At 38.1% G+C, this 20,207-nt stretch overlaps 1 protein-coding gene across 3 annotated transcripts in view; it reads right to left on the bottom strand.

The window, feature by feature from the left end:
• Window positions 1-5,856: 5,856 nt before the first annotated feature.
• The window catches only part of LOC105499175 (egl-9 family hypoxia inducible factor 1), a 59,940-nt gene continuing 45,589 nt past the window's right edge, over window positions 5,857-20,207 (bottom strand). Inside the window, exons 2-5 of one of the 3 annotated variants that reach the window (XM_011771659.2) lie at window positions 16,421-16,540; window positions 12,716-12,852; window positions 9,677-9,744; window positions 5,857-8,578 (exon numbers count right to left, since the gene is read on the bottom strand). In XM_011771659.2, coding sequence (XP_011769961.1) covers window positions 8,514-8,578; window positions 9,677-9,744; window positions 12,716-12,852; window positions 16,421-16,540 — 390 coding nt within the window. In that variant the 3' untranslated portion in view covers window positions 5,857-8,513. The remainder of the gene's footprint in view (window positions 8,579-9,676; window positions 9,745-12,715; window positions 12,853-16,420; window positions 16,541-20,207) is intronic. The other 2 variants (XM_011771660.2, XM_071074361.1) reach the window with 2 other exon arrangements.

The raw sequence follows: 20,207 nt of genomic DNA, 5'->3' as shown, positions 1-20,207 counted from the left end.
AATGTTAGAAGTTACATGATTACATATTTCATCATTACGTATCTTTCGAAATGAAGAGTAGAATCTTAAATGACTCTGAACTGTAGTACAGAAGCAGGTGCCATTTGCTTTCTTCAGTACTGGTGCTAAATTTACCAAGACTGACCATTTTGTTTCCTGAACACTAGGTGGTGCTCTTGGTAAGCCAAACTTCTAGGAAAAACCTGGAGACTGAGCCAAGTGGATAAGAAACTTGCCGACAACTGGAATACTAATTACCAGTTGATTCATAGATAGGAAAGAATAGGTTATGATCTCAAGTTCTGTGAGGGGACACAGCAGGCCAAGAATGTGTGCTTATTCAAACAAAGACTGATCTACAGAACACTTTAGTCTCCCTAAACCTGTTTTCAAGCATTTCACCTTTCACTCTAAACATGTAACATAGTAGTCTCCTGCAAGAAACCGGTACCCAGATATGGCAAAACAAGATCATGCTTAACAGGGTATCTTCTAGAAGGCAAGACCTGTACTTCTGCACTGTTTCTTATAGTACTCTAAACTGTCTTTGCCTCTACCTGAGAGGTCTGAAAGAGCAAACAGGCAGTTTTTGGGGTTAAGTGAATGTTAGGGCTAGGTATTCTCATGGTCCACGGTTATACGCCTTTGCAAATAAACACCTTAATGAACACTGACTCTTCTCTATACTTCTGAAGAATCAAAGTTATAGGCATATTTTCAAGCTAGAACACTCTTGAGACCCAGATCATTTCCAGGTTGTAAGCATTCCTGGTAAACTAAATATATAACCTGGATTTGCATGAAAGCTGGGAGGGTACCTTTTTTTTTTTTTTTAAACAAAAGATTCCTCATAGGACTCATATATGTATTTGTACGCCTTTAAAATAATTCAACAGGCAAATATTGGCTGGTCACGCTGGCACACGCCTGTGATCCCAGGTCTTTGGAAGGCCGAGGTGGATGAGTCCCTTGAGGCCAGGAGTTTGAGACCAGTCTGGGCAACATGGTGAAACCCTGTCTCTATGAAAAATACAAAAATTAGCCGGGCATGGTGGTGTGCATCTGTAATCCCAGGTACTCGGGTGGTTGAGGCACGAGAATTGTTTTAACCCAGGAGGTAGAGGTTGCAGTGAGCCGAGATCGCGTCACTGCACTCCAGCCTGGGCGACAGAGTGAGACTGTCTCAAAAATAAAAATAAATAAAAATTTAAAATATATATATATGTGTGTGTATGTATCCATATATGTGTCTACACACGTCTAAGTGGATTTTTTTTATACGGACCCACATGTTTGTTTTCTTAACACCAAATATTCAAACAGCCACCTTCATGGGATCCATGCGCAGAGGCTGGAGTCCAGCTTCTCCACATGAGTCATTCAAATTGTTGGGTTTGTAGATCGTTTGGTCTCACTGATGTATGGCATTTTATTGTGCAACTACACCACAAGGGAGCACGTGTGTGTGTCCTACTTTCTAACCCTTTGTAACTGTTCTGTTCTCGGCTGCTTCCCTACCTTTTTTTCAGTGCCCTTCATTGTATTTCCAGTTGGTCACCTTGTAGCTTAAATTGAGTTAGTTCATCTTTTTCAACTCCTTTGCTGAGTTACTTCAACTTTTCGCAGCTTCATCAGTGTTTTTTCCCCCTTTGGTCCATTTTCCTTTTGAGATTTAAATTTCTAATTTCACATGTTAATTTTTATTTCTGCAAAGGCCTGTTTAATTCAGACTAGATATTGGTAGTTTTCTTCTGCCTGTGGTTGAGAATTTTCATCAGCTGGAAATTAATTCTCATTTTTTTCTTCAGGTAGTTTTTATGGATGTTATCTTCCATTTTCTGCTCATTTTAAAAGGTTTTACTTTCCTTGTCTTGCAAAACCAGTTGGTTCTCTGTAGGCAGGGGCAAGGGGTTTGTGTGGCTGAGTTCCTTGATTCAAGAATGTTCTGTTGATACAGGTAAATGCTACCAGTTAAGTGCTGGCATTACAGGTGCAAGCCACCACACCTGGCCTGTTTTTTTCCTTTCTACTGCCACTCTAGGCCCCTGCTGCCCCGTCTTTACCCTCTAGTTTCCACCTGACTCTCAGCCCTCACAAGGGTTCTGATGCTGGCTCTAGTGTCAGATGTGCTTTTCTCTGCCTCCACATAAGTTGAAGTTTTTTGGCCAAGCGTGGTGGCTCAATCCTGTAATCCTAGCAACTCTGGGACACCGAGGGGGGCAGGATCGTTTAAGCCCAGGAGTTCAAGACCAGCCTGGGCAACATAGAGGGACCTCGTCTCTACAAAAAAATAAAAAAAATTACCCAGGCATGACATGTGCCTGTGGTCCCAGCTACCCAGGAGGCTGAGGTGGGAAAACCACTTGAGCCTGGGAAGTCAAGGCTGCAGGGAACCCTGATCATTTCACTGCACTGCAGCCTGGGTGACAGAGCAAGACCCTGTCTCAAAAAAAAAAAAAAAAGAAAGGACAAAGTTGAATTTTTTTTCTGTCTCATAGATATGCTGTAGGCACAGATTATGGGTGACGGCTGTCTTTTGTCTTTATGGTTTTTGGAAGACTACGATAGAGCTTTAGATTTAGGAAGCACCCAATATTCCTTGGAAAACCAGAAGCTCAAGTACCTTCCTCTTAAATGTAAACACACAAGCAAGAAGTACCAAGACATTTAAGGAAAACTTTTAGCATGAAAGACAAAAATTGAAACAGAAAAAAATGTTAAATACTGTATTAAGAGATTACATACTTTAAAATTAGAGAACAAAAAAGAGTTCCTGAAATTTAGAAACCTGATAGCAGACATCATATCCTCACCAGAAGAATGGGAAAACAGATGTACCCAAAGTCAAGACAAAGATACACAGTAACTAGAGAAGAAAATAATGGGTTCAAACCAGTAAAGGTCCTTCCTGGACAAAGGAGTGCCAGAAAGAGAGAACAGAAAATGGATGAAGAAAATTTTTCAAATGTCCCAAACTGGTGGCATGTGATTTTACAGTCTGCATTCCTAGCACAGAGGTTGACAACTGGCACACATTAAAGCACACTATAAAACTATGGAGCCCTGGGATAAGAACAGTCTATGAGCTTCCACAAAGAAAGATTACACAGAAAGAATCGGAAATAAGAATGGCTTCAGATTTCTCAGTATCCACACACAGGAACCTAGAAGCAGTGAGGCAATTCTTTCAAAATTCTGGAACATGATTTCCAAAGTTACCAATGAAATGTGGTGGTAAAACAAAGATACTGGTCTCAGAAAATTTATCATCCATGCATTTCTACAGGAAGTATTAGAGGGCATGCTCCATTCAGTAAACCAAGGAAGATGAAGACATGGGATCCAGGAAACAGAGTGGGGAAGGGAATCTCTAGAACATAGGTGAAGGGAGACCCAAGACAGACAGCTGTGCCCCAGGTGGTAAGGGCAACCAGTCCAGATGGATGCAAGTTAGAAGTCACAGTGAACAAACAAAAAATGAAGACATTAAGGGAAAAAGTAACTTGTGGAAGAAAGTAACGTCAACATGATTTTACTGTATGTCTCAGCTTTGACTAGCACAGCCATAACAGGAACACAAACCTGATCTCGGTTACAGCATAATAACAGAAGGAAGACCAGGGGAGATGGATGTCTGCTTGCCTATGTGTGGTAGAGATGGAGGAACCTTGGAGAGAGATCTGCCATGTGGAGAAGTTAGGAGAAAACACGTAACACTGAAAAAAATCAAGATGCAGCAATGCAATTATATTATCTAAACTACTGGGCGGGGAGATATCCAAAGAATCATTTAAAACAGTTCAAACTTGTTTTCTCAGGGGAAGAAGGTGAGGGACTACTGTTTTTTAATTTTTTTTAATTAAGAATTTTTAAAGGCAGTAATTTTTTTTTTTTTTTTTTGAGACAGAGTCTCGTTCTGTTGCCCAGGCTGGAGTGCAGTGGCACAGACTCACTGCAACCTCTGCCTCCCAGGTTCAAGTGATTCTCCTGCCTCAGCCTCCTGAGTAGCTGGAACTACAGGTGTGTGTCACCACACCAGGCTAATTTTTGTATTTTTGGTAGAGACGTTGTTTCACCATGTTGGCCAGGCCGGTCTCGAACTCCTGCCTCAGTGATCTGCCTGCCTTGGCCTCCCAAAGTGCTGGGATTACAGGCTGAGCCACCATGACCAACTGGGACTACTGTTTTTCTTAACAACCACAGACAAGTTGATTTAGCCACTTGAACAAAATTAAACAAGGAAAGGAAAGCCCACGCTCAATTCCTGGCTCTCTACCATTTACAAGCTTTGTGACTGTGAGCAAGTCACTTCTCTGATCCTGTTTCAATTATAAATGGAGACAAAATTTGCTTTGCCTACATTTTGCATGTACTAGGAAAAAAAAGTGTAAAGGTATTTTGTAGAAGACATTTGGAATAATTTTGGCAGAAAACATCCTAATCTCAATGAAGTAAAGACCTTATCCAGTAACTTTCTGACCCCAAGGATATCTTGTTCAGAGCAAAAATTATCAATAATTTTTTATGACTGTTTAGTAATTATTTAATAAAAAGAACTTCAGCTACTCGCAGCTGTTTAGGCTCTCCCTATCTTGTGAAGTGGCTTACATGTAGTGTGTTCTACTTATGAAACTATTTCCAGCTCACGAGGCCATGCCCTGCACACACGTCACTGGTTCCATGGTACATACTTGCGCATCGCCATGGTTCAGATAAAATTCAAACCAAAAACAGAATCTGGGGGATAAATTCATGACCTGAGAAGTCTAAACAATTATCTTTGAAGCAATGGAGACTAGATAGTTACTTCTGAATATTTACAAACTAACTGAAAAAATCCAACATACAATTATGTTATTAGATATGACATAAATATGTATCATTGCAGTTCATACCCAAATACAGCTCTCTTTCTTGGATCACATGCACTTTGGGAAAATAATCTGATGCAGTGCCTTGCACCAGTGATTTAATTTAAATCTAAGCTATAAAGTAAGACCTGTCATTAATAAAAACAACACTCCTGCTTCCAAATGATTCACATTTACAACTGATAAAACGATCAGCTATTCAAAAGTTCATTAACCCAATTCTCTCTCTCTGCAATTTTGCTACCATATTGTTAAAGGAAAGGGGAATAATCCTTGTTGAAGGCCTACTTTGTTCCATGCATTGTAAGGTACTTTGCACACTGTATTTCATTTAGGTCTCATACAACTGTTTAAGGTGTATGAGACCTAAGGCTTTTTTATATACAAAAAGCACATCTCAAACTTCATCTCAAACTCATTTGCCCTTTCCTTCAATCCACCCAGCTATATTTCAGTGCAATTCCCAAATGTTCTAAGGCTGGAAAATAACATCATGGGAAATTTTTTTTTAAATAACAGATGTATAAACATGTATTTTGATCTTACCTTAATAAGAGCTCTCATATTTTAGTGTATGACCACACAAATTAAACTTTTTTGCATATACACAATGGTACATCTATGACAATTAGAGATAAATGCCTAACCCCACTTCCTTTTGCAGCAGAGGGGTGATACAGATCTGTCAACAGCTATGAATGTTAAAATAATTTTTAAAATCCTATTAAAAGGGCAAGAATTCAAGTGCTGAGAATCCAAACAGAATTCATGGATCCCACACACAGTCCAATGACCCCAGGGATGTTTCTAAAATTGTTGAACTCCTATGTTTACTGTTCTCTTTCCTTCATTGTCATTTATAGAAAGTTACACCAAATGTTCTACACTAAGCCAGAAAAGCTTTATCTGATGAAAGGGATCATTTGGAAAGCCAATGTATGATAAAGGATTAAAAAACAAAGACAGCTGGAAATAACCACCATAATGTTTTCAAGAACATTTATACATCTTTTTAATTAGATTAGCTTTACAAGCAACTTGAGAGCTCTTTCATAATGAAACACTGCTTTTCAAATTACATGACTTTATAGTCTATCTGTATATGAATCCTGAAAATCTTTGCCTACTATTGATAAAGGTCTGTGTTTTACAGCTGGTTAATGTGTTGAATAAAAACAGCATTATGAAGCTTTATCTTTAACCAGGATTAAACACATATAGGCCACAAACAGTTTTAAATTTTGTTTGAAATAGAGTCCTGCTTGGTGACAAGTTAATAGTCCCACTAACATGAAATGAATGGATATTAAAGAAATGGCCAACCTGATTTCTTGATCTTTTCACAATGATTTCCAAGAGAGTATATAAACTTTTCCAAAAAATATACAATTTAAGACCTGTCTGGCAAGCACAACCCACAGATAGTAGAATCTGATACTTTTTACAACTGTAGAGGTACACACTGAATGACAACAGGGGCTCCCAAATTAAAAGGCTGTGGCTGTACATCTTGATAATCAAACAAACCTCCCATCAACATAAAACAATTTCTACTAACCCTAAAAAAGATAATGCTTTTGAGTTGTGGCCTAACGCCGCGCACTGTACTATAGACCAGATGGCAAAGACAACTTGCGCTCCCGGGTTGGGCTGGCAGAGGCACTTACTGTAGAGAAGTGATGTTATCATCTGGAAGGAAGGGGAAGAAGTAGAACAAAACTGAATATGGGCGAGGAAAAAACAAGAAACTCTCACTTTCTCCTGCAAATTCTCCTAAGTGAGGTCACTATACTGAACATTCAATCTCACCCTAAGTCCACACTGTTGGCTTCACTACCCAATTTTTTTTTCATGTTTTACATGAATAGCAATGGCAATCTTTTAATAAAAATTACTGAGCTTCCCATAGAAAAGGTCTCTAATTGAATACAAACTATACAGATGCTAAAAACAGTTGAAATATACAGAAAATTTCTGTATACTCACATTTTGGCAAAGAAGATCAAGGACAGAGATAGAAAACCTAAGTGGGCAAGGTCTTACACCCATAATTCATGCAAAATATGGATACCACCCTTTAGGTTTTGCTAAAAAGCCTAGGAAAGTGAAGTCTAAGCCATCCGTCCCAATTCATTCTTTACATAACAAGTCTGGGAGGCCTTGTGTGATTTTCTAATATTCCTTCGTTGTTTAAAAAGTAAATAAAACCCATGAAACAAAATAAAATTATCTGATTTTGCACCTGTTTTGTTTTTTCTAAGCTAAACATCTTTCAGTACACGTAAGAAGGCTGGCATCACATCTGGGAAATGCCTTAACAGATATGTGAGGAATTACTGCACATTAAGTCAGTAACCACACACTTCGGTTTCAATGTGTACATAATCTCCCCCTGATGCTCTTCAACAGAGACAAGGTTCTTGTCTGCAGATCAGACAGATCACAGCATTAGGAAAAAAACATAACAGCAAATTTGGAAGTACGATCAATTTAAGGAGAATCAAAAGGAAAAGACTTAGAAATGGGACATTATTGTCTACATCTACAGGATACATATACCTGAAAGCTTAAGAAAGCCCTTATCTTAGGAACTTGAAGTTGAGGATAATCTCAAGTTCACTTAGTGCCAGTCACTTTAGTTTTTAAAAAAATTTAACTTAAACCCCAGCCTAGGCAACATGGCAAAACCCCGTCTCTACTAAAAATACAAAAATTAGTCAGGCATGGTGGTGTGTGCCTGTAGTCCCAGCTAGTTGGGAGGCTGAGGTGGGAGGATTGCTTGAACTTGGGAGGCAGAGTTTGCAGTGAGCCGAGAATGCACCACTGCACTCCAGCCTGGGTAACAGAGCAAGACTGTCTCAAAAAACAAACAAAGAAAAAAAAAATTAAACTCTTCTTATTGTGTCTTTTTCCTTATAAAACATTAACTAAAAGTTATTGGTAGTAAATGGCAACTGTTTTACAATTAGGTTTCATTACTGACAATGTCAAAAAAAGCAGCAATCTTGAAGAGTTCAAATTAGTGTAAGATAGGAAGGACTACAAAACAATCTGATTTTTCAGTTGTAATTAAAGTGCTCCTTTTCTTATTTTAAGTAAAATAAAATTAATCATCAGTCACTGGCAACAATCATTATTAAGAGGTCTTTTAGGGCAAAATTTAATAGTATGAAGAGGTTTACAAAAATAGATTGATGTTATTTTGAGGAATAATACTGTAATTTTTTCTCAATTCAGTTTAGATAAATTGTACCTAATATAGAAAAATTATCCCAAATTCAAACTTGATATAAAAAAGGGAGAGATGAAATGAACTCAGCTAGATAACAGATCTGGCAAAATGTAAGAATGAAAAAAATTCTACACAGGGCACTTATTTCATATCCAGACGTAAAAACCATTTTCAATTAGTAGCTTATCTTCTTCCTGTAAGCGATCACAGATTCGAAGTTGATCATGCAGTACAAAGTCACAGCAGTCAAAATCTTCTGTTTGATGCAACACAAAAAGTTGTTTCTGTTTCCTTATTAAAATGCGAACTGGTTGTCTATTTTTCTTTATCCCATTTATTCTTATTCACAAGTTAACAAACAGCGTCAACAATTATTGTAGATGAAGTGGGGTATTGCTGGATCAAAGGCTCTAGAAGACGTCTTTACCGACTGAATCTGAAGGTTTATTGAGTTCAACCCTCACACCTTTTTCACCTGCAAGGCAAAAAAAAAAAAAAAAAATTCATTCATTTGCTAAGCACCAGAGAGCTTCTGCTACTGCATTCCACTGAATTCCTAATAGTATGGACAATATTTCAACTTTGCAAACATCATCTGAAAACTATCACACTTGTACTTTCGAAAACTTCCCTCAGCATTTTATTGTCATGAGGTTTCGAATAGTAAACCTTCAAGGATAAAACTATCCTCTACACAGAGATAGTGATTTTGTTTTATTTTAAAAGCCATTTGAATTTCTTCAACAGAGTGTTCAGTGTCTCTGAAAGCACGCTAATGAGCTTCTGCCACAAATAATGGCTTTAAAAATACATAAAAAATGCATGAATATTCCATTTTTATGTAAGGTTGACGTGCAATTACCAATGGCTCTGGAAGACACAGCTAATCAGTAATGTGAATACTCAGTGGATTTTTGGAGATAGAAAGTAGAGTTAAAGAAAAGAAGGTAAGTGGTCCATCAGATGGGAAACAGACCCCCTGCTCTTGGAGAGGCAGTCCATAAGTGGAAGAGAAGGGGAACTGGCATAATTGAAGGATCTTCAGGTTCAGTACAGGAGTGCTGACTGACCTATGTACACCATTAGCAGATAGGGAATCTACACGTCTGTGTCACTTACTGATTTTGGCATTTCAATTCATCTTCTTTGTATTAATTTTCTTCATGTCTACATTTAACATGGAAGACCTAGAGTACTGTTTAGAGCACATACATTTGAAAAGGAAAGGGTATTAATTTAAGGAGTGAATGAGAGGAAACCAGATGGCCGTTACCTAGAGTTAAGTGGCCTTTAACTGAAAAGGATAATCACAGAAAACTCAGTTTGTATTTGAATAATTTACTCAGACTTCTTTGCCTCAAATTTTCCGCATCCTTTGACAATTTTTTTGGTTAAAGATAACAATGAAGATGACTTAAGTCTTCTTAAAAAACAAGGCAAATAAGAAATCTGATAAAAAACAAAAAGTAAGTATTCGTGGTGTTAACAAAGACTATGCTTGAGTTTCCTGAAAGCATCACCTGATTGCAGGGTATTTCTGTACCAATATATCCTGGCCCCAAATGACGTTTACCTGTTAGATATTTTACTTTAGCTCGTGCTCTCTCATCTGCATCAAAATACCAAACAGTTATTGCGTACCTAAAAGAAAATTTAGAATAGGATAAGAATGATCACACTGCGGGGAAAAAGTGGTATTTTGCTGCAATGGTATATTAAAACTTGTAATGCCAAAATTATGCCTAAATTGGAATGATATCAAAGGATAAATTTAACAGCTTATTTATACAGTAACCTTGGTGCTAAAGAGTATAGCTGAGAACCAGGGGAGGCTAAAATTGATGCCTGAAGTTGATGAGTTTTTGTGACTTTCTTAACACTTATTTCAATTACTTATTTTTTGCCAGGGAACTGCAGATCAGAAAGAGACAACAGGCCAGGCATGATGGCTCACGCCTGTAATCCCAGCACTTTGGGAGGCCGAGGTGGGTGCATCACGAGGTCAGGACTTCAAGACCAACCTGGCCAATATAGCGAAACCCCATCTCTACTAAAAAAAAAAAAAAAAAAAAATCAGCCATGCGTGGTGGCACATGCCTGTAGCCCCAGCTACTCAGGAGGCTGAGGCAGGAGAATCGCTTGAACTTGGGAGGTGGAGGTTGCAGTGAGCCGAGATCACACCACTGCACTCCAGCCTAGGCGACAGTGTGAGCCTCCATCTTAAAAAAAAAGAGACAATGAAAGGGTAAAAGAATGGCTGTTACAGAAAAAGCACATTATCAATAGCATAAGTACTAAAAGAAAAGAAAAGAAACAGATAAAAGGACTCAAGGCATTGCAGGCTAACAGTTTCAACAGTCCCTGAGGACATCACTACATTATAGCAAAGAGTAATGATAGATGTTTACAATTACAACCTTGACAAAGTTAAATTACACTAAGAAGTTTTAAGGATTTTTATCAAAGCAATTATACTGTGTTTTGTGTTTAAACTTTGTCTAAACTTCATTTTTCTGAAAATCTGACTTACTTAGAATATTTCATTCCACCAATAAGTGAGGCATCTCTGGTTTATTAAATACTACAAAAGACATAGTTATACCTTCTGATATAAATAATGGGGAAAATGTACAAATGCTATAGAAAGTGAAAGTATACTACAAATCACCAGTTCCTAGGCAGAATATAGCAATTAGTTCAAATATATTGTGGATTGTGGCCAGTGGTCACAGGGGAAAAAGCAACGTTGATCAGATATAGAGCCAGTAAATATGACAGAATGAAAAATCACGTAACGTATTTTGAAGTAAAGAGTATGGGAGTTTGGACAACTGGGAGCCTGAGGTGTACAGACCCCACCACTGGTGAATCACAGAGCTGAGATCTAAGGAGGCCTCCTGACTTCCAGACCAGACTCTGCTGTTTCCAGACTGCCACTACCTTTCTTACCACGTGGCTTCTTCTACTTTCGGGTGGCCCTGGAAATCGGAAAGGGCTCAGATACATAATTGTATGTATCTTTTGCCCATGCCCTAAACTTTTAGTTACTTAGCAATCAGAATTCTACTATCTGGATCAACAACTTACCTTATGTCATTCTAACTTTCCAGCCTTATCACCCATTCTAGATAAGATCAGAATAGGATTCTACTTCAAGAATCCTTTTCCTCACATGATTTTCTGTGCCTTAACTGGAACAACTACGCTTTTTCCCCCAGAACTTTACTAACACGACTGCACTCCTTGCCTCTCCTCACCTACGCCAGCTAAGCCTCTCCCTTCAAGGCGCACTTGCCCATCTCTCCAATGTAGCACCACCTTCGTTCCTCTTAACTCCTGTAGCACCTAGCCTCCATGTCATCTGGCATTTATTTACTATAAACTCCCAAATGTCTGTTATTTATTTATCTAAAAAGGACACAACCAAACACTCAAGATTTCATAAAAAGGAAGGTCTATGAGGCAGTTTCTGGGTCAGAAAATCTTTACAGAAGCAGCAGGGGGCAGAGACGGCACTGGGATGCCACTGGGAAGAGACACTGAATTGAAAAGGGCACATCATGTGATGTGACAGTCTTTCTTTGGTTTCCATTCAGGATTTCTTACCATCTCTGGCTACAACCTGCTTAGCTTGCTACTTATTATGTGAATTAGGATGCAGGCAACACATCTCAGAATGCAGGAAGAAAAAGGTACAGCTGATAATCAAGTCGTTAGAGTCAACCATCACTACTAACGCCAACTTTCCACCCAGCACATCTAAGCCTGTGCCTCTTCTCGCCGCCCTAGCATCTCCTAAGCCAGATACAGCAAATGAATGCCAGGAGCTCACTATCAGAATGTTCCAAGACCTTTCCATAATAAAAAGTAAGTATTTTAAAAACGGTACTATTTTTCTACAAATATTTACTTTCATGATAATGTCTACAATATTTCGTTTTGACAGCCAGAGCATTTTGAGTCAGGATAAATGTTTTTAAAAAAAGCATTTAAAATAAAGCACTAAACATAATAGGCTGCAAATACCCTGTAGAAAAAGTATAATGAAACAGATGCTCACTATTTGTAAAACTAATAGGATCATTTTTCTAACATTAACTGCCACACATGGTAACCTGTTCTCTACTTTTCTTTCTTCCGTTTTCTCTTCACTTCTACTCTCTGGTTACCTCTGATTTTTCTACTATGTATTCATTTTCCTATGTTGTCCCTCTCTTTTGTCCCTCACCACCTTTTAAAAAATCCTTTTCCTTTTCTTGATCTTTCTCTCTCCCAAGTAAAATACTCTTACAAAAATCAAAGAATGGATAGTAGTTAAGAGATGCACTAAGCAAGGAGAGAGTGCTAGAAAGATGGGAGGGCCTGTGCTTCCCTTTCTTCAGAGTGGCTGTGCAGAGAAAGACACATTTAGTACTAACTGTTAATGAGTCTTATACAATTATTTGAATTCAGATGACTGTGCAACATAAATCTTATACAATTATTCAAATTAAAATGACTGTGAAAAGTACCTGGCAGGAAAATACTCATTAGAAAGCTTTCAAGTTTACTCTACAGATTCCCTCCTGTCCTACCATACTCTAAACCAATTTTTTCTGAAAAGGAATACTACCTTGTAGCATATGCTGGTTGTACTTCATGAGGGTTGCGACGGTCAGACCAGAAAAACAGCAGTCTATCAAATTTGGGTTCAATGTCAGCAAACTGGGCTTTGCCTTCTGGAAAAATTCGAAGTATACCTCCACTTACCTAGGAAAAGAGACAAATCTGTAAGTAGGAGTAACCAAAAATGCTACCAGATTAAATTTAGGGGAAAAAAAAGAGACAATTTCAATGTCTTAATTGGATTATTCACAAATACATCTCAATTAATAAAGTATGAAGATGAGCTGCAATTTTAAAAGTATATGCATTGATGCAAGGAAAAATTTAGTTCTTATTTCAGGGATATTTATTTATTTATTTATTGAGATGGAGTCTCGCTGTCACCCAGGCTGGAGTGTAGTGGCACAATCTCAGCTCACTACAATCTCCGCCTCCTAGGTACAAGCAATTCTCCGGCCTCAGCCTCCTGAGTAGCTGGGATTACAGGTATGCGCCACCATGCCCAGCTAATTTTTGTATTTTTAGTAGAGATGTGTTTTTACCATGTTGGTCAGGCTGAACTCGAACTCCTGACCTCAGGTCATCTGCCCACCTCAGCCACCCAAAGTGCTGGGATTACAGCTGTGAGCCACTGTGCCCAGCCATTTTAGGGATTTTTATAAGTATCCGATGAAACACAAGAATGTTATCTGAATTTAAAAGTCTTAAAATGATGCTTGAAAGTTTTTAAAACTACTAAACATTTATTTATGCTAATGATATGTTTAACCCACTCTTGAAATAGACTTCAAGAAATTTTGAAAAAATTATTATTAGAAATAGATTATGTCAAATAAAGAGTTTACCATACTTTAAATTTCAATAAACAATAGGATAGTCACAGATACCTCTCATTTAAATAATTCAGTATATCAGTAGAAAGTGTCATCATTTATTATGACCATCATTATTGTCATCATCACCATCACCATCAGCATGTAGTCCATTAGAACCTGTGGCTCTCCCTTTCCAGATTGGGCTTGATGCATCACCTGCTTGTGAAACTTGATTTTATCCATAAAGGATTATTATTTACCTAAACACCAACTAGGCATCAAATCACAGTGGGAACTGTGGTGGACTCTGGGTGCAGAGTAGGGAATAATGCAGACAGACTTTGTCCTTGTGGTGTTTAAGATCTGGGGCTAGGCAAAACTCAACCAACCAAGTAGTTCCTTACTCTTGAATAACTACACTCCGAAGCAGGTAGACTCTTAAAATTTTTTTTTTTTTTTTTTTTTTTTTTTTTTTTTTGAGACGGAGTCTCGCTCTGTCACCCAGGCTGGAGTGCAGTGGCCGGATCTCAGCTCACTGCAAGCTCCGCCTCCCGGGTTTACGCCATTCTCCGGCCTCAGCCTCCGGAGTAGCTGGGACTACAGGCGCCCGCCACCTCGCCCGGCTAGTTTTTTGTATTTCTTAATAGAGACGGGGTTTCACCGTGTTAGCCAGGATGGTCTCGATCTCCTGACCTCGTAATCCGCCCGTCTCGGCCTCCCAAAGTGCTGGGATTACAGGCTTGAGCCACCGCGCCCGGCCGACTCTTAAAATTGAAAGAAACTCTAACACCTGGTCAGGACAGCATGGACTTTGAGCCTAAACCTAGAATCTATAGTTAAAGCTTTATCAGGCTCACCATCAGGTAAGTTAAATTCTAGCTACTTTGATACCCCTGCCAACCTCCTCAGGTTCCAGTGTTGTTCCGAGTGATTCCCCAGGCTACTATGCAAATATCTGAAGAACCTCCAAACTGAGAACATGTTTTCTTTCCTTTTTTCCTGCTCCCTTCCCTTTGACTCAAGTCACTGGGAGTACCACAGGTGACCTGCTGAAAATGTTTTAAGAGAAATGGCTACTTGACACATCCACTCTTCTTCCTCTGAATTAGGTGGCCCTCCTGTGTGCTCTCATAGCAATCTGTCTTGACACTTTGCATAACTATCTGTAACTGTCAATCTTTCTGATCTGTATCCTCCAATAGATCCTAAGCTCTGCCAGGGCTAATTCCATTTCTGCTATATCCCTAGCATCCAGAACATCTGGCACACTACATATTCAGTGCAATCTTGCAACGGAAAACTTCTATTCCACATATAAAAACACTAGGGATGTTTTTCTGCCTATGTCCTAATTTAAAACCTACATATTAATGACCCTAAGTCTTATAGAAATTGTAAGATCAGCCTAGAAAAAGCCTAACAAAATCTAGAAGTTAGAAGTTGATGAAACACAGTTCTAGCTTTCTAGCTATTCACAAAATCTGAAAAAAAGTCAATTTTTAAATTTTAACTAAAGTTACACCAATCTGTTTTGCGCCTTGAGCTCAAATTCAATTACAAAATTTATTTCTCTACTTCAAACTTTGAAAGCTGTAACAGAAAAACCATGCTTGTTGACATAATGCCTCAATATATACTTAGCAGAAAGTTTAGTTCCATTCTGAACCTGGACTAGGGCAGAGAAAACTCTTCAAATCAGTGTGTGTTTTAAAAAGATTACTGGAGCACTGTGAGCATATTCTAAACTTAAAACACTTTTTAGGGTAGGATTAGGTTTTTGTACATTTAAGACTCAGGCAGTTTCCATGTGTGTGTTTTGGGGGATGCAGAGAAAGAGGTGTTTTAAAGGTTATTTGACCTTTACACCTGGCTACACAAGTATGTTCACTTTGTGAAAATCCACTGAACTATACACAAGCCACTTTTCTATTTGAATATTTTACTTAAGATTTTAAAAAATCAACCAAAAAATTAGTCTGTACAGTCTCTACTGTAGTAATACATGACATATTTTTAAAAATCATTTAAATTTAATGAGACTCACGCTAATATTAAGAAAATATATATTTAAAACAAGAGAGATTAAATATACTGTACATTCTAATTGATTTTACAGGGCTTGTCAGTACTGATAAAATTCCAGTTTTTTAATAATCAGGGAAAGACTGAATCCTGCCTCCAATATTCAATTAAACAACTCAATGCCATACAATATTTTTACGAAAATGCAAAGAATAACATAGCAAATAATCCTTATTTCCTTAACAATTATCTATAATCTCCCCCAAAGCCATTATAAAACAACTGTTCTCAGAAGTGTTTGTCTAAAAACTATTAAAAGGAAAATATTTTAATAAAGGTCACTTTTCTAAAAAAGTTAGATTTTAGATAAATGCTCTAATATCTGAAAACAAATGAATCCACTTTTAAAGATTTATCAGTACTTTTTTATATGGTTTTATTGAGTTATAACTGATATACAAAAATGCCTATCTTTAACATTTACGATTTGATGAGTTTGGATGTATATGCACACCCCCGTGACACACCACAACCAAGATAATAAACATATCCATCACCTCTCAAAGTTTGTTTCCCTTCCCTTAACCTCGTGTGTGTGTGTGCGCGCGCGCGTGTGTGTGTGTTTAGAACACTGAACATGGAATCTCCTCTCTTAAATGTTTAAGTGCACAACACTACATTGTTAACTACAGGTATTATGTTGTATAACTTAGACTAGTATTTGTTTCATTTTACAAAAATCCACTCCTAATACCTGAGACTGAAACAAACTTAAGAGGAAAATTTTTGACTGTGTCTGTGACAGTCTCACCTATCAGAAGTATGAACGTAATGCTTTTGTAAGAAAAAAATAAATGCTCAATTAAGTCGCATACCTTGGCATCCCAGTCTTTATTAAGATAATATATACATGTCACACATCTTCCATCTCCATTTGGATTATCAACATGACGTACATAACCCGTTCCATTGCCCGGATAACAAGCAACCATGGCCTGTAATAATAATAATGATGATGATTATTAAAGTCCACATATAAATAAAAAGAGAGAACAGCTAATAAATCAGATCTCTGATTTTTGGCTACTGATTTACACTTAGATTCTTCTAATAAAAATAATATTTTGTAGATAAGAAAGATAAGGCTATTCTACATTAATATTTATAGGGAACACAAGATAGGCTGATGAACAATTCAAGGACTGGTGAATTCTGCTTCACAGTGGTAACTCCAAAGATCAGAAAATTTTCATGGTCCTACTTTCACAGTCATATAAATATAGATAATCAAGATCAAGTGAGTTTTTGTCCTGCTCCATGGGAGATTTCTCTCTTCCTTGAGCTCACCTAAGAACACCTACTTTACCATCTGATAGGTGAACCAACCCAGTCAAACACCCCACCTGACACTGTCTCTGAATGGTACCAATGTTTTTTTTTTTTTTTTTTGAGACAGGGTCTGGCTCTGTTGTTGAGGTTGGAGTGCAGTGGTGCAATCATGGCTCACTGTGGCCTCAACCTCCTGGGCTCAGGTGATTCTTCCACCTCAGCCTCCTAAGTAGCTAGGACTACAAGCACGTGTCACCAGGCTGGTTAATTTTTGTATTTTTTTGTAGAGATGGGGTCTTACTATGTTGTAATAGGGATCATTTAGGTCAACTCAACTCCAAACATTAATTCATTTAATGTCAGTGATTTTTTTTTTTTAAAAGACTAAACAAATTAGCTTATGTAAGTTTACCCTCTTTGAATCAGAAAGAAAATTATTTGCTCAGATTATAACAAGATACGGTTCAGAAGATTGCTGGATGTTAAGCATAAAGGCAGAAAAGAGGCCCAAAATAAAAAGCACAAAAAAACTTCCATATTCTAGGTGTACATGATAATCAACTGAAATTGGTAAAGGAATTTTTAAAAAGTTCTCAGTAATTATGAAGAAAACAGACAAAGACGTTCAAGGTTATGAACTATTCTTGTTTTTGTTTTTTTTTACGGAGTCTTGTTCTGTCGCCCAGGCTGGAGTGCAGTGGCATGATCTCAGCTCAATGCGTCCGCCTCCCAGGTTCAAGCAATTCTCCTGCCTCAGCTTCCTGAATAGCTGGGATTACAGATGCATGCTGCCATGCCCGGCTACTTTTTGTATTTTTAGTAGATACAGGGATTCACCATGTTGGCCAGGCTGGTCTTGAACTCCTGACCTCAAGTGATCCTCCCGCCTCAGCCTCCCAAAGTACTGGAATTACAGGCATGAGCCATCACGCCCCCCAGTTTGTTATGAGCTATTCTTGAAGTCCTTTATTTCTTCATATATTAAAGTCAATGAATTAGCATAAAGTTATCAAACAGTAACCAAATTGTTCTACTATATTAAAGAAAAATGCTAATTTTTAAAATTTACTTCCCATCCCTAAGAAACTGAGAGGCATCTTAAACCTAAATCCTTATTTTAAAATCCTGTTTTCCTAGACAATCTGAATTCACTGCTCTTTACGAGAAGCAGAATTTTTGGAGAACATTATATATGTCTCTGTTTTTCCTGACTCCAGACAGACTTAAGTTCCTTCTTTCAGCACTGGAGGTTGGTAACAACCAGGAGTGTGGCATGGGCTTAGTGGGTTTAAGTGATCAATAAATGATGAGTCCAAATGATTTTCCTGTCACTAGCTACCAAGGAAAGAAGTTTACCTTGAATAGTAACTGTAAGAGAGTACTAATTTAACAACGCAATTACTCCATTTGTGGTTAACTGAGGTAATCATGATGAATTACACAATATATTGTTATTAATGGGAAAGAAGGGGGAAACCTGAACTCTACATCTCAAAAAAGTTAATTTGGGCCTTTCCAACTATCTGGTAACTTCAGTATCTCTTGTGCAAAGAAGGAAGGGGAAAATATTTGTCATTCACTCACCCCATCGCATCCCATATATCCATTTAACAAATACCTCTTGAGCATCTACTATGTATATGAAAGGCACAGGGGCTAAAATGAACGAAAGAGACAAGGTCCCTTGCACTCATTGACAGTAGTCCCTCCTTAAAAGAAGTTTTGCTTTCTGTGATTTCAGTTACCTTTGGTCAACTTAGTCCAAAAATATTAAATGGAAAATTCCAGAAATAAATAGTTCATAAATTGCACACCGTTCTGAGGAGTGCACTGAAATACCTTGTAATCCTGCCCTGTTTTGCCTGGGATGAATCATCCCTTTGTCCAGCATATCCACACTGTAGATGCTATCCGCCCGTTAGTCATTTAGTAGCCTTCTAGGTTATCAGAGCAATCATCATGGTACTTGTGTTCAAGAAAACCTTATTTTATTTAATAACAGCTCAAAGTGCAAGAGTAGCAATGTTGGCATACTGTTATAATTGTTCTATTTTATTGTTGTTAATCTCTTACTTTATAAATTAAGTTTTATTATAGGTATGTATGTACAGGAAAAAACATAGTATATATAGGATTTGGTACTATCCACAGTTTCAGGCATCCACTTTGATCTCGGAAGGTATTGCCCTCAGATAAGAGGGGACTATTGTACTATGAAATCTGGTCTAATGGCATAATTAGCCAATAAACAGATATATAATATAATGTTAGGTAGTGAAAAGTTATATTTGCTTAAGATATGAAAAAAATTAAGTATATAGAGAACGAAGACATGATATTCTTGAACAGTGGTTGACATCTCGGCTTACTTAAATGAAGAGAGCGGCAAGTTGGGCAAATCTCTGAAGGGAGAGCAATGTGGCAAAGGGAAAATGAGTGCTCAAAGGCTGAACAAGGCAGGAAAGAACAGCAGGCCAGTGTGGCAGGAACACAGCGAGCACGGGCCAATGTGATCAGAGAGGAACCAGGTAACCCAGAGCTGCAGGGCCTGGTAAGCCACAGGAAGGTCTTTGGATACTGTGCTAAGAAGGGACAGGAAGCCAATAGAGAATGTATCTGACTAATGTTTTAAGAATATCAGTTTCAAGTCTGTATAAATAAAAACAACCACAACAACCTCAATATCACTTACCACCTAACATGTATTGGACATTTGCTGTTTGCCACGTCCTAAGTAATTTGTGCATAATAAGTTGTCTGACACAACCATGTGAGGTAAACAGTATCATTGTTCTCATCCTCACTCCCTAAACTGAGGTTTAGAAAGGCTAACTACTATTCGCAAAGTCACATGACAGGGAATCTGGTTCCAGAACCCACGGAATCAACTACTGTACTAGATTGCAGGAAGGAAAGAGTGAAGAGAGAAGACTAAGTTAGCTATTACAGTTTTCGGGCAAGAAACCAAAGAGGCTGAGCCCAGAGTAGCAAAGTGGGGTGTATTCTGAAGGCAGAAAACCAACATGATTTGCTAATGGGTGGAGAATAAGAAGAGTCAAGAATGACTTTGGGGTTTTCAGCCTAGGTAAGTAAATGAATGGAGTCACTGTACATGAAAATGGAAACACTAGGTGAAAGAGCGTTTTATTAACAAGCATTGGGTAGGAGGGGAGTTAGTTGATCGGTAACTGTCAAAATGAGTCAGACATCCCAGATAGAACAAAACTGAGGGCACCAGGATTATCCCCCAACATGGGATCTGTTTGTATTAGTCACTTCTAAACTGCTTTCCTTAAAGCCCTGGAGCCCTAGGGAGGTATCTAGGGGTGGGGA

This window comes from Macaca nemestrina, chromosome 1 (assembly GCF_043159975.1).
Source record: "Macaca nemestrina isolate mMacNem1 chromosome 1, mMacNem.hap1, whole genome shotgun sequence".
NCBI lineage: Eukaryota > Metazoa > Chordata > Mammalia > Primates > Cercopithecidae > Macaca > Macaca nemestrina.
This window is presented reverse-complemented; position numbering and strand designations above follow the sequence as displayed.